Genomic DNA, 14,937 nt, shown 5'->3' with positions numbered 1-14,937 from the left:
TTAATCTAATGCTTAAATTATATTGAAGATTTGGCATATATATGTAACTAAATAAAAATAAATTAACCCTTGAATTAGCTTAATTTTTATCAATCTCTTACGCTACTTTTGTTCTTTTGTACTTTTTAAAAATTTCTCATCCTTTTTTTCTAACTACCTAAATAATTACATTTGTTTTCATGAACCTATATTGTTGTCATCAATATTTTATTATTCATATTAGCAAATTTTAACAATATTACCTATTTTTGAACAATAAAAACCAAATCAATAACTAGTACTCCCTCCGTTCAAAAATGTAAGGCGTTTCTAATCAAATTTTATCTTTAAAAAAGTAGTTACCTACTTTCAAATTAACCTCATCTTTTTATATTCACCTCTATTAAACATCCTACAATAAATATAAAGTCATTATCAATGGGGACACGTTAAAAAAAAGGTAATAATAGACAAAAAATGCATTACATTTTTAAATATTCAACTCCTCAAAAAATAATTTACATTTTTAAGAACCAAATCGATAAAAATTAAACTTAATAGATCAAATCAAGAATGGAAACAAATTGACAATTGATACAAAGCTTCATTATGCCATTGTTTATGTTCATGACTTTAAAGTTTAAAGATCGATGGCATGCATTATAGTACTTCCTCTATACTACAATATAAAGCATCTTCTAAAAGTCTTGCTTGGTTCAAAATATTAAGTATTAGATAACTTTTATAATTATTTTTTAACTATACTTCTGCTTCATTTATTATTCTTGTTAAAAAATGATGTTTTGAAATTTTAATTGTAATTATCAAGGTACTTATATAGGATATTTAATGAAAGTATAATTGAAAATGTGTAATTTTTTTTAAATAAAATTTCAACTAACATTTTTTCAGAATAATCAATTAGTTATCAATGTCTATACTTTAGTTTGGAGGGAATAATGTTCATTAATGTAGTGGAAAGGGTCACTACTCCAGCACACAGTTCAATTTCCTCTGGAATTTTCGTTCCCCCATTTGTGAGTGGCATGGGAGTCTTGCATTATATATACCTAACCATGAGCATGCATCACCTCATTAATGTGGTCAAACGAAATCGCTTGGCACGATCTGTCCCTCATGGTCATGGCATGGATTTACATTTGTCCTTCATCTGGAACAGAAGGAAAATACTCCGGAGGAACAAAACTATAGGAGAAAGGTAGGGGGAAAATACACATTCTTCCTCTAGTTTTCTCCACCCTGAGAGAAAAATTAGGGGCAAAAATAGTTGAAAATGTGTTTCCTTTTAATTTTTTTTTTTCTCATGACCTTTTCTCTTCCCTCTATTTTATTCTCATTACAAAGCAAAGCCCTCATGATGGATGATTTACTAAAAATAATAATAATAAATATGGTCAGCAGTATAATAAATCAAACGCGGTTGAAAACTGCTGCTCATTAATTGACGTGGTACTAGTAGGTGAAGCATTGCTAAAGATTTAGCATCAGTAAGCTGCTCTCATATCCTGATATAAAAAGGATGTATCCACAACCTACGTACGTACCGTTCAGATTAGTGTTTTGGCATGCAGCAACCAAATGACAAGAATCAAGGAAATGGAGTGGCAGAGTCTTCGTGTTCATTCATTAATTAGTTCAACCTCATCATATCCGACGGCACCATCCATAATCATTCTCATGTTCGGCAAGCTTGACGTGATGAATGTCACATCAAAAGCCGAACAATGGAATGGAGGGACCATATCAGAACCTACAAGTCCTGCGTCTGTGATGATGACATGCACTGGGAATTTTCTGTTGCACAGCATTGTGAACTGCCTAAATGTTTGGCATGCAACGTGGTACAATTGGTACCAACTTTATCAACCATTTATACTTTTCGCCCTCTTTGAAGTTTGTTGGCTAATTCTACCTTCTAAGTTCAAGCAGTTACACTCTTGTATTTAGTATGGGTTGTAAAACAGGCCCAAAACGGTAAATCAGAGAATCAGCAGTGCATTCAATCAGGTTTTGTGTTTTCTTTGGATGCTAATTAACTTAAGTTAACTCAGGTGACTTGGGGTTAACTCACACAACCTCACAGGTTGGGTGGCTTGCATAAAAAATTTTTTTGAAAAAAAAAATGCCGAAGCCTCTTGCCTCTCGATTATGATCTCTTGTCCATGATCCACTTAAAAAGAAAAGAACAAACTTTCAACCTTCTTGATGTGACAAGGTTCTCGGTAGTTCGTTCTTGCTTGCAAACTCCATGTGTTTGTTGTTTGGGGGTCTTGTCTTCAACCTTCTTGGCTTTTTGTGGGTTTCGTTTGCAATTCTGCTTCACCACCAGCTCTACACTGCCTTTGATAAATCGAAGTCCTCCTCTCAGTTGCTGTCCATCACTTGCCATAGCCTTTGTCTCGTGCTAGTGGGGTTGTTGTCGCTAGAGAAAGAGAGGATGAACCGGATAAAAGGTGAGGTTGTGAAGATGGGGAATAAAATGATTAACTACTGCTATTCAAAGTTTCAAACCACGAGCCATAATAGTATTATTGAATTTTTTACTCAAATGAGGTGTCAGTTTATCAGTTCATCCCACTTCCCCATACACGTTTTGTTTGCTTGACACTACTCATTCACGTTTCCATTTATCAGTTCATCCCACTTCTCCATACACGTTTTGTTTGCTTGACACTACTCATTCACGTTTCCATTTCTTATTAATTAAAGTTTCATATTTACATGTATTTATATTATTTTTTTAACTTGTAAATTTTTTATTCTTATTTCTTTTTAAATTTTATATTTATATCTTATTACTATTTCTTATTGATGAGTTTTTATTTTAATTACATTATTTTATTATATTTGGTTTGACTCCAATTTGAAACTGGTTGAACCTTTAACTTTTTATTTTAATTGGTTTAATGATTGATTTAATTTTTAATATTTTACTATTTAGACATAAATTACATATATAAGGTATCACTTTTCCTAAAATTTCTGAAGTTACATAATTCAATTACCACCTTCCTTCTCTTCCTTAATCTCTGTTTTAGAGTACGTGATAGTTCCATCACATATCTTCCTGCATGAACTACAGCACTATATTTTCCCTCAGCCTCCAACCAAAGCCTCTACGAGGCAATGAGTTCATTTTCCAAAGTTGAACACTGAAGTAAACCAGAGTTAATTACTAGAACTTGGGACGGGGCCGGTTAAGATAGGCAACTAGGTGAAAATATGTGCAGAACTAATCGGACTTCATTCATTTGTTATAAGTATAGATAAAATGACCAGGAAATTGGTTTCTTACTGTTCATTGCATTCATTTAAATCCAAAAACATAAGCAAGTCAGAAAGTTTGCACTCAAGATAGAACTCTTGCACTCTAAATCAAAATCTTTACACCATCTACTTGTTGAGTTTACAACTAATCCTCGATGGTTACATATGGTCAAGGGGTGTTAATTTTTTTTGGTGATTCTTCACTTGTAGGCCGGAGCTTTGACGATTGAATTTTGTGCCTTTTTGAAAAAAATAATTAACACAAAAGACATTTCAGTCATTTGTTCAAATTTTTTAATAAATAAAATATTAGCTTTGATCTTTTAAATACATTTAGTCCTTAGGATTAATTTTATTTCTAATTATATCCTTTTCACCAATTTTTCTAATTTGAAACGGTATTTGAATATGAAAATATTAACACACACACACACCCAGACTAACTATTCCCTTTCATTTTTTGTTTTATAGCATTACAAATTTCTGAGCGGCAGGAAGACGGTGGGCCACAGCAGCCTGGGTTTTAAACATTGTGATTTCTTTGTCATCAACCTGAAGAGAAGGCCTTGATACTAAAACCAACAAAACAACAACAAAAAGAGATGGCCCAATTGTTCCGTTGGATTTATTTCTAAGTAAATTGCACGCAATTCTGCTGGCCACAGAAAGCAATCCAAAATTTAGCACACGTATTAAACACTGACTAAGATCTAAAACCTAACCAAGCCGCCTTAAAAAAGGACCCCGCAAAAAATAAAATAAAATCTCTTTTTTGTCCCAAAATTGGTCCCAATTTATTGTGCATTTAATATTTGATACTTTTTTTGGTCAAAGAAAATGTCTTCAAAGCCATATGGGATGCGGTGCCTAATTTCCTCTTAGTTTAACATTGGGCCCTTCACCTTTTAACCAGTCGCGTTCTGTTTAATTATACAAATCCCTACAAAAATCAAATTTTCAGCTAGAGATTTTCACTTTATCCATGTCAATATTGCCTTTTCTTCCAAGGAAGTTTAAATAGAATGTCGTTTTTATTATATATAATACATTTCTTATTATAAGACATTTTTATAGGAGATTTTATGTCCCAAAATATACTCATGTGATATTTAAAAAAAATTAAGATTTTATTATATAAGCTTATTCTAATATTATCCTTTTTTTCTATTTAAATTCCATCAATCTCTCTCTTTCTATATTAATGAAGGGTATTTTACAAAATTATATTTTTATTTTAAAAAATAAAGTTATTAAATATATTTAAATAAAATTTATTGATATATGAAATTTTCTCTTAGAGTATTTTATAATTTAAGATAGATAAATTATAAAATCATATATATAAACAGAATTGCATGCATGAAAGTACTCCCTTCATCCCCATATATAAGAAGTCTTCTAAAACCTTTTTTTATTCCTAAATATAAGGGGTTGTTAGTATTTTTTTAATAAATAGACCATTACACCCTTACCAAATTGGAAAGAGAAAAAGATAAGTATTTTTATTAATTTATTTTAAAAAAAAGAGAATCATTTTTTGTTTACAACAATTAGAGACAAAATTAAAATATTGTTGTACTTTTAATTAAATAACCAACATTTATTGATTTGCATAATTCGATTAAAAATATCTCATATATAAAGATAGAGTGAGTAATTAAGGCTCTCCCTGTTGGTAGGGCCACGGGCGTCTTCACCTTTTTTTGCCTCCTACTTTCTCAATTCTCACCATTCATACTATTTTATTAAATAATTTTTTAAATTATAAAATTAATGAAAATGGAGGATTGAGGGAGTGGAGAGAAAAGTAGGGGAAAAAGTGGAGAGACTCTTGCTCCCTGTAGGTAGGGCCTAGAGATGCTAGAAGCTAGGGGTGTTCACGGGACGGGACGGGACCGGGACACCCCCGTCCCGTGTCCCGTCCCGAAAAAAAGATCGGGACTGAATTTTGGTCCCATGTCCCGTCCCGTCCCGAAAGTCATCCCGTCCCGTTAAGAGTCGGGACGGGATCGGGACAAGATCGGGACGTCCCGCCGTCCCGATAAATGAAATAATATCGAAAAAAAATCTGGATAATAATTTTCATTAAAATTTTAAATTATATAATTTATTAAGTTTAAAATCAAAATAACACAAGTACATAAATAACAATAATTTAAAATCAATTATTGAATTATTTTAATCACAACTACATATTATAATAAAAAATACAAGTGATCTTTATGTTATAAAATTAGCAACAATAGGCAAGTCAAATACAACATTAAATAATTGTTCTCCTACTTTAGTGAAGATATACTAAGCTAATTACTTTTCTAAAATAAGCAAGAAGTATGTTATAAATAAAAGTTATTAAATAGATAGATATAAGAATAAATTATATTAATATAATTAATATATTATAAAAAAGATATCGTCATGTTTACTCCATACCATTAAAATTATCAATATAAAAATACTTTAGTTTTAAATAAGAATTGTAAGTATTAAAATTATAATTGATATAATTAATATAAGTATAAATTATATTAATATAATTAATATATTTAAAATAAAAAATAATATATATAATATTCGGGACGGGACGGGACGTCCCGATGGTAATCCCGTGTCCCGTCCCGTAAAGTCCCGTCCCGATTATTTTCGGGCCGGGACAAGACCCGTCCCGATATGATTGGGACGATACCGGGCCAATCGGGACGGGTTCAGATTGAACACCCCTACTAGAAGCTACAAAAATCCCCCCTGAAATCAGGCCATTAACTACCTAATTAATAATTAAATCATTATTCATTTTGTTTAACATGCTTAAAATATATTCCAATTAAGGTCGTGCTTTTAGTATAACGATCAAAATTTCGTGCTCGTAGTATTTACGTCTTTGAATGTTTTAAGCATAATATTCCTTTTGTATAAAGTGGAGTTCAAAGGAATACGGTTCATATGGAATGGACATATTTTTCTCTTTTCTTGTAGAGATGGATTGTTTGAAATGCAAAAATAATGTGAGATGATTGGGGAATAGAAGAATCATATGGTAAAGATTTTTTGTTCATGTATGCAGAAATATATAGAAGAAAGGATATAAATTCATCTACTTTAATTTGAAGGAAGATCTTCTTACCAAAGGCATTACCTTTTCCTGCACACAAGATGTTATCGATGACCTTATTCTTCAATCGAAAATTCAGTTTTTGAATCATTCTTCAATCGAAAATTCAGTTTTTGAATCATAATAGAGCTCAAGTAAAATGGCATGGCCACCTTATTCTAGATGAATTGGACTAGATATCGATGACTCAGTAGACAATGATGGCTTAGCCACCTATTAAGGGCTCATTTGTGATTATCAGAAAAATTAAATCAGGAATTTTTTTAAATACCTTGATTACTATCCTAATATTTTATTAAAACTTATAGATATCTTGAAAGGACTTAACCTTTGTTAAAACAAAAATTTCAATCAAGTTCATATCTACTCTCACTTAATTAAAACTCTCATATTCATTCAATATGATCTAGAACCATCATCTCTCTAGTGCTATAATTAAACAAGATCATAATTCATAAATTTAGTTATGAGAGACTAGACTATAACTTTTGAATGTGTTTTTAGAGGAGTGAATAAATATGTTGATTGACTTGCTCATCACATATATACCGACAATTAAGGTACCATAATTTTTGTAGACCCATCTTTAAGGTGCAAAAGTATTATTTGCTCTAACATGAACTGAATATTTTCTTGTATGGTTTTTTGTAACCTTGTATCTTTTGTTAAAAAAGAAGGATGGACATAATTTGCTCCAGCCCCAGCAAAGAAAAAATCGACCAATTGATGGCTAGGATATCAGAAGAATCACCCGGCTTTTATTGAATATAGAATATTCAAAGTCAATCAAAAGATAAGTTCATAATTAATGCTTGCTTCCAATACAGGTATCAATGGTATCAATACAATAACATTGGTATAGGACCTACTATATATTGAATCCATGTATATAACTAAGCATCGAAGATTTGAAACATTGCCAAGGTACATGCATATCACTCATTCATATCAAATATCAATAATGTATTTTCGTAATTGTTTTACACATTGGCTGGGATGATAATATTCCCCTTTCACTCCAATAATGTATTTTCTTATCATCACTTTATCCAGTAATAGAAAAAAATATAAAAGTTGTGCTCCCTCTGTTATAAATTATAGGATAATTACAATCATATTTCACATATCAATAAAAGCAGTTATTTCCTTACCTCCTTGAAAAACTGAGGTGCACTTTTTCTTCTTATCCTTGAACCTTTTATTATGAATAGTGAGAGATGAGAATTGTATTTCTCATGTCCATGTTAATTAATACAGGGGTGAATTTTTTACTTGAAAAAGATGTAATTTAATTAGTATATGAGGTGAGAGCAGAATATTTGCCAGAAAAATACCATACTTAAATTTATGAGTTATTTTTTTATTATAAATTAATTAATAAATTTAACTTTATTTGATATGAGATTTGATGGCAAGAAAAATAAAAAAAGATATGGGACCTGTATGCGACTTTCCACGTCTAAATTCACCAACGATTGAACATCATCCAGTTACGAATTAAGAATTAGGAGGATATCACGTGGGGAGATATGTGAATGTGAGGATTTATGAGAGGAGGCGCTGACTATTAAAATAATACACGTAGAACCTAGGGGAAAGCGAAATGAATTAAAAGAGAAAGCATGCGAGGGAGGAAGATAAAGTTGTCAATTAAAGCTGAGTCTATCAAATTAATTCATTTAAATTTAAAAAAAAATTAAAATCAAACTTCTATTTTAAAATATAAAATAATAATTAAAATTTAAAAAAGTTAGTTCTTTTAAGTCCTAAAATAAAAAAAACCAGCCCTTTAAGTCTTTTTATAATTTTTTTAAATTTTACTATAAAAAAATGAATATTATACTAATTTTAAAACACCAACCTCATTTCACCAGGATAAAAAAGAGATATATGAAAAGTTTAATATCTTTACCATAAACAAAGCTTTATAAGAAGAGGAATGATGAAATTATATTAATGTTAATAATAATAAAAATTATCAAAATTTAACTGATAATACTAGCAAAATTTAATTGTTATTGGTGTTAGTTTTGTAATGTTATTGTTTTCTATTAGATTTAAATTTATTTTTTAAAATTTAATATTATATGTAATAATTTTTTTAAAATTTTAAATATGTTTTTTAAAATTTTAAATTAAAAAATATGTAGGGCTGAGACCCTAAGAGTTAGGATTAAATGATCAAAATAAAATTGTGAAATGTAATTAAACTTAATAGGGCCAATTTATTTATATCTTGACTCTTCAAAATTGACCATAATTGATGGACTTAGCTTTTTTCTATTTTTTTTCTCTTCACTTTCTATCTACTTCTCATCTCAACCGTCAAATTCATTTTCGAACAGTTGAAATTTAATGTTTTATAAAATTATTATTATATTCATTTTATATTTTAATATTAATTTTATAAAATATTAAATTTTAATTGTTTAAAAATAAATTTATCGGTTGAGATGGAAAATGAAGAGGAAGTTAAAAAAAAAAAAATAGAGAGAAACTGAGTCCTTCATTATTGACAGCTTCAGGGGAGGGAGAGATTCAAAGTTCTTCAACCAATTATGGCCGACGTTCTTTGAGTTATTAGGTTAGTTCAGGTTGCCTATCATTGACTTTGCGAAGCCTCTCACATATATCGATCCCTCCGATTCCCCAGTTCAGCCACAGTATATCCAAACCACAATAATGCCGACCCCCTCTCTTTCCTTCATCTCTCGCTGTCTCCTTCTCTCAGCACTCTTTATCCACTCCTCTTATGCCGACGTGGGCACCGCCGCCCAGTACGGCCCTCCATTTCTACGTAAGTCCACCATCATACGTCTCCTGATTAATTGGTTGTTTATCGCAAGTCAAGTGTGATTTTTTATTTGATTGGTTATGAACAGCGACGGCGTGTTTCGGAGGAGACGCGTCGGAGTTCCCGTCGAGCAACATGTTCGGGGCGGCGGGGGAGGGAATATGGGACAATGGGGCGGCGTGCGGCAGGCTGTACGAGGTGAGGTGCATAAGCGCGGCGGCGCCGAGGACTTGCATTGCGGGTCAGACCATTCAAATTAAGATCGTCGACAGAGCCGTTTCGTCTCGTTCTCGTCCCTCCTCCGACGCCACTTCCATGGTCCTCTCCACCACCGCCTTCCGCGCCATCGCCAACTCCTCCGCTTCCCTCATCAACATCGAATTCCAACAGTATCATATCCATCTTTTCCTCCTCGATTGCTGCGTTTTGTTGTGTTTGTCCTGATCAGAACTAATCATGGATCTAATGTTATTACCCTTTTCTGCCATTTGCAGGGTTTGAATTCTTTGATCGCAAGTATTTTGCCCTAGTCTCTCTCCAATCATTCTTGGCTTTCCATCGCAACCGCGCTTGGTAAACCCATTTTATTATATTTTTATGTCATCGTGCTGGCCATAATTTATATATAATATATTATTGATTGATAGTGGCTTTTCCCCTTGCAATATATTGAGGCCTTTCAGACCCAAAAAAAGAAAAAATAATGGCTGCGTCAACTTGTCATCCCTTCTCTCGTTGAGAATATATCGCAATAATATTACTGTAATATTTCATTCCAAGGTATTTGCAGCTAATGTCAACTACGACATATGACTCTATGTCTATGGGCTGACATGGAATGAAAAAGGTCGAACGTTTCAAAAATAAAAATACAGGAAATAATTAATGAGGAAGATGGTAGACAATTAGGGATATAGGAAGGCAAAATGTAAATGAAATGAGAGTGATGGACGGAAGGCAATTGAAAAATGAAGGCGTTGAAAATAAGTATAATGATTAATGAATGACTTCAAAAAAAAATCATATTGTTATAGGATTAACCATGTGTCAGGATATTTTCAAAAATAAAAATGTCTTTTAAAAAGTCATGTTTTCATATTAAAATATTTTTATGAAGAGTTATAACGCTGAAAATAATCAAGATCTTGTGAATTTATAACATTGAAAGGGATGGAGAACCTCGCTATTTTTTTTTTTATCGTCCCCTTATGACTAAAACGCATTTTTTTTAATTTAATGATATCAATGATTCTAATTGGAAACTTTGAGGAGAAAATAATAATAAGGAAAAAAAATGGAGGTCCACGTCCAATTTAGAAGGTTAAAAAAATCTGACGGCATGTTTACCAACGCTTGATTAAAAAAAATGTTAGTTCAGGAAAATTCTATATATTAAAAAGGTGCTAGTTCGTCTTAATAATCAAAATTGGTTGTTAAAACTATACTGTTCATGAGATAAGGTTATGGCTTTTTAATTGAATAGTTATTTTACTTTGATAGACATTATTTCAAGCATAACTTCACTATCAATAAGTAACAGGATTTTGATTTATTAACTATATTTAATTTAGGTGTTTGAATGTTTATATTATTTGAGTCATTAATTTACATTTGATTTTAATGGTATAAGTATTCAATATATGTATTAAATATATTTACCGAATCGAAATCATTTATGTCTCATCATTACTCCATTCACATATCCAAATTTATTGCCTTTAATTTCTCTTTAACTTAAACTATTGTCTTGACTAAAATTTTAAGAACAAAAATAACACTCAATAATTTTCGTTGTATCTTAAAAAAAAGAACTAATCATTAACCCAATTCTTCTACTCCTTGGGCTTTAGACTTAGAGTATCGTTACCACCAAAGGGATCTATGTGGCAAAGTCAAACAGTACCATCCGATACCTTATTGTCTCTCTGGTCCTAAATTACAGCGGGTCAAACTTTGACTTTCATCCAATCACATCACATTCAAGAAAACGGGATTGGACTTATAATTGTAAAAATACATTTAAATTATATCTGAATTCTGAAATACTCCCACCCTTCAAAAATACAATACATTCTTGACCAAATTCCACCTTCAATAAAAACAATTACATATCTTTAAATTAACTTTATTTTTTACATTTATCTTTATCTAACATGGTGTTTTATCATATAATAAATATAAAGTAATTTACTTAATAGGAGTACTTTTAAAAAAAATAAATATTATATCCTAAAAAATTATATATGTCTTACAATTTTTAATAAAGAGAGTATACTTTTATTAAATTCAATAAACAGTTGGACTTTTGAAATGAATTTTTTGCTAGATATAAACTAAACTAAATTTAGACTTAATTGATGTTTGAATCCAATGATCCAAGGCTTTTGGATTCTTCTCACTATATCCAAGTAATTGAGTTTTTGGTATTTACTGTACCAAAAAATATAATTCTATTTATATGTATCTCAAATATTTTCGCTAACCGTGAAAACTAATCTTTTTTATATATGGAAGGAAAAACACATATACTTCTCGATTACATTTATATTTTAAATAATCAATTTAGTACTGTAAAATATCTAATTCCTAAGAATTCACGTTATTTATTAAATTTTTATAATGCACGCAACCAACGTTTTTTTTGTCAATATATGCAAGTGGAAAAGGGAAAAAAGGTTGGCGGAAACCTACTTGATGTTAAAAGTTAAATGAAGTATCATTGCCTTTTCAATGATAGACAGGGACTAGCAAATTTTATCCTCATTTTATATTTAAATCAGTAATAAAGCCTTGTTAACAACTTGTTTTGATTCCGCATCACGGTGCTGAAATTATTTGCCGGAGTCGCATTTTGGATTATAATTCAGAATCTCCTTACCAACGTTTAACAACTCGCAAAGGGCTTTCCTCGAGCTGTACTTTTCGACTGAAGAAAAAAGAAATTCAGCAACGTAACTACAAGTCAAAGATCCAGAAGCGAGGAGCCTATAGAGAACACAAGATCAAGTCAGTCAAAACAACTCCGACAACTAAAACAGCACACCACTTATTGAAGAATCACAAATCTTCTTCCATCCCAAAGCTGGCTCACCCCTAACGCGGCAATGGCTAAAGACGTGGCTTCACAAGTCTAGATGGCTGCGAACTTAGGAACCTCAACTGGGAATTGATGAATCTCGTCCATCCAAGGGTTCTTCTCCTTCGCTGGTTTCACTTTCCTTAGAGCCTTCCAAACTGCACTATTGCACTTGAATCCAGATCCAAATGCAATTTGCCATATTCTATGCCCTCTCTTCATCCTTCCCGTAGCTTCAGTATAAGCCAATTCGTACCAGAGTGAGCTGCTCGAAGTGTTGCCAAACCTGTAAAGGGTCATCCTTGAAGGCTCCATGTGCCAGTCCGTTAGTTGCAGGTTCTTCTCTAACTCATCCAGCACCGCTCTTCCTCCTGCGTGAATGCAGAAATGGTCGAAAGCCAGCTTGAAATCTGGGATATATGGCTTCACCTTCATCTTGAGAACTTTCTTGGCCACCAGAGAGGCGAAGAAGAGCAATTGCTCAGACATTGGCAACACAAGAGGACCCAAAGTGGTGATGTTGGTCTTCAAAGCATCCCCTGCAACCGCCATTAGATCCTTTGACAGAGAAACACCGATCCTCCCTGTGGAATCCTCTCTCTGGGTAACACAAGTAAAGCACTTGTCATCGGCACCTTTGTGGGTTCGAACTGTATGCACCAACTGGTACTTTGATCGATGCCTGTCAATCCACCTGTTGGAAAGCAAGATCGCGGCTCCCCCCATTCTGAACAAGCAATTTGAAACGAGCATGGATCTATCGTTTCCAAAATACCAATTCAAGGTGATGTTTTCCATGCTGACGACCAGAGCATATGAACCAGGATGGGCCTGAAGAAGATCTTTAGCAAGATCGATGGAAATCAAACCAGCACTACAACCCATGCCACCTAGATTGTAACTCAGAATGTTACCACGAAGCTTGTAATGATTAATAATCTTAGCAGAGAGAGAAGGCGTGGGATTGAATAAACTACAATTCACAATCAGAATTCCAATGTCTTTGGGTTTCACACGCGTTTTTTCGAAGAGCTCGTCAATGGCACCAAACATGACCATGCGAGCCTCCTTTCTGGCTTCTGCCATGTTGGGATTTGGAGGAATCCTCAAAACAGCTTCAGGGAGGTAAGTAGACTCACCAAGTCCAGATCTTTCCACTATTTTCCTCTGAAACTGGAGGTTTTCCTCAGTGAAAGTCCCTGTCAAACCTGACCGATCCATGAAAATTTGCCTCGTGCATTTGCGCTCATCCTCAGGTTTGTAACACGCAAAATCAACGAGGTAATAGAACGTGGACGGGTTAGGAAGTAAAGGCTGAACAAGAAGACGAGCAGAGCCGAGCAGGTGATAACAGAGATGAAACTGTACCGGAGATGATTCCAAAGGTCGAGGAGATCCTGGAGTGAAAATGTAGAGGCTTGCGCTGCTATTAGAAACATTAAAGGCAAAGAAACGAGCAACATTCCATGGGTTATAAGGTAATGGTATCCCAACTTAACGTATTTAAGCTTCACAGATCGTTTGAAATCGGGGAGCTCTCGTGAAGAAGATTTCACCAGGGGAGGTTTTGGGTTGGATTCTGACATTTTGAGAGATAGAGGGTTTCCAAGAAATAGGTCGGAATGGAACGAATCAAGTGTGACAGGGGTTATACAATGGAGAGAAACAAGTCTGAATGGGTTTCTGTCAAATGGAGACTTGATGAGCCAGGTTAAGAAACTATTTCCCGAGAAAAACTCTGGTTGCTTGGGACTTTTAGGGCGTCACAAACGAAATGGTTGAAGAAATCGCGATGAGAAATCAGGATAACCACTCGGAAGAAAGCAAGTAAAGAGATGCCCGAGGAATCAGAGCAACCCTGCGAACATGAATGAAAAATATCAAAGTAGAGAAATGGGGCCGACTTCAGCTCAAAAATAGAAAGCATCGTGACTCTCTTTCATCACCCGAAAAAAGGAATCCGACTTTAGAGTTCTTTAAACAATGACCGAGGTAATAATGTAAGCAAATCAAAGACGGTAACGAATCAATGAGAAATACCACACTCAAGTATCTACGAGGGAAGATCAGGTTTGAAACAGAGGAGAAAGTAAAAGCTGACCTTAAGATGGAGAATCCCAGGGGGGTCACCTGGCTGGCCGGCTCCGGGCTCTCTTGGCTTGAGAAAACAACGGAGAGAACAGATTTAAGAGCGAGACCCGAGGCACCCACTGACCACTGTGCACGGAGGGAAAGTGCGACTGATAAAGACGGCACAGGATTTGAGGAAACTGAATAACGATTGAATATTGAAAATATTTTTTTTATGCAGCTCCGTTTTAATAGATCATTTAAAAAAAATAATAAAAAATTATAACTCCAATCTTTACATTTTATTTAAATTTTATTATAGATTTTTAATATTTTTAATATTTTAAATCTTAAATTTTTATTTTTAAGTATTTTAAATTTCTTCATGAACAGTTTATAAAAACTTAAAATACTTTAAAATATAAAAAAATTATAATAAAAATTAAATAAAGTGTAGAAATTTAAAATTATATTTTTACAATAATAAATAAAATAATAATATAATTAGAAAATACTCTCTCATGTTAAATTATAAATTATTTTTAAATAAAATTTTATATATTAATGAATCCCATTAAATATATTAAAAAATTTTATTTGTAAATAAAAATATTATTT

The 14,937-nt window shown here is 32.7% G+C and overlaps 1 protein-coding gene and 1 pseudogene across 1 annotated transcript; one reads left to right on the top strand and one right to left on the bottom strand.

The window, feature by feature from the left end:
* Window positions 1-8,921: 8,921 nt before the first annotated feature.
* Window positions 8,922-9,819, top strand: LOC129298815 (EG45-like domain containing protein). Its single transcript, XM_054937265.1, has 3 exons — window positions 8,922-9,176; window positions 9,262-9,562; window positions 9,668-9,819. Exons 1-3 carry the CDS (start codon window positions 9,062-9,064, stop codon window positions 9,672-9,674), a joined length of 423 nt encoding a protein of 140 aa, XP_054793240.1. The 5' UTR covers window positions 8,922-9,061; the 3' UTR covers window positions 9,675-9,819.
* A 2,237-nt stretch (window positions 9,820-12,056) lies between these two features.
* LOC129303909 (3-ketoacyl-CoA synthase 11-like) lies at window positions 12,057-14,465 on the bottom strand (annotated as a pseudogene).
* Window positions 14,466-14,937: the final 472 nt, after the last annotated feature.

Source organism: Prosopis cineraria, unplaced genomic scaffold (genome assembly GCF_029017545.1).
Source record: "Prosopis cineraria cultivar Desert tree isolate PC_DT_omini unplaced genomic scaffold, ASM2901754v1 PC2, whole genome shotgun sequence".
NCBI lineage: Eukaryota > Viridiplantae > Streptophyta > Magnoliopsida > Fabales > Fabaceae > Prosopis > Prosopis cineraria.
The sequence above is the reverse complement of the archived record's forward strand: the minus strand, read 5'-3'. Positions and strand labels throughout refer to the sequence as shown.

Coding starts and splice junctions, on each gene's coding strand:
- LOC129298815 (XM_054937265.1), top strand. CDS start 9,062: ATGCCGACCCCCTCTCTTTCCTTCATCTCTCGCTGTCTCCTTCTCTCA. Junction 9,177..9,261: donor GTACGGCCCTCCATTTCTAC/GTAAGTCCACCA, acceptor GGTTATGAACAG/CGACGGCGTGTTTCGGAGGA.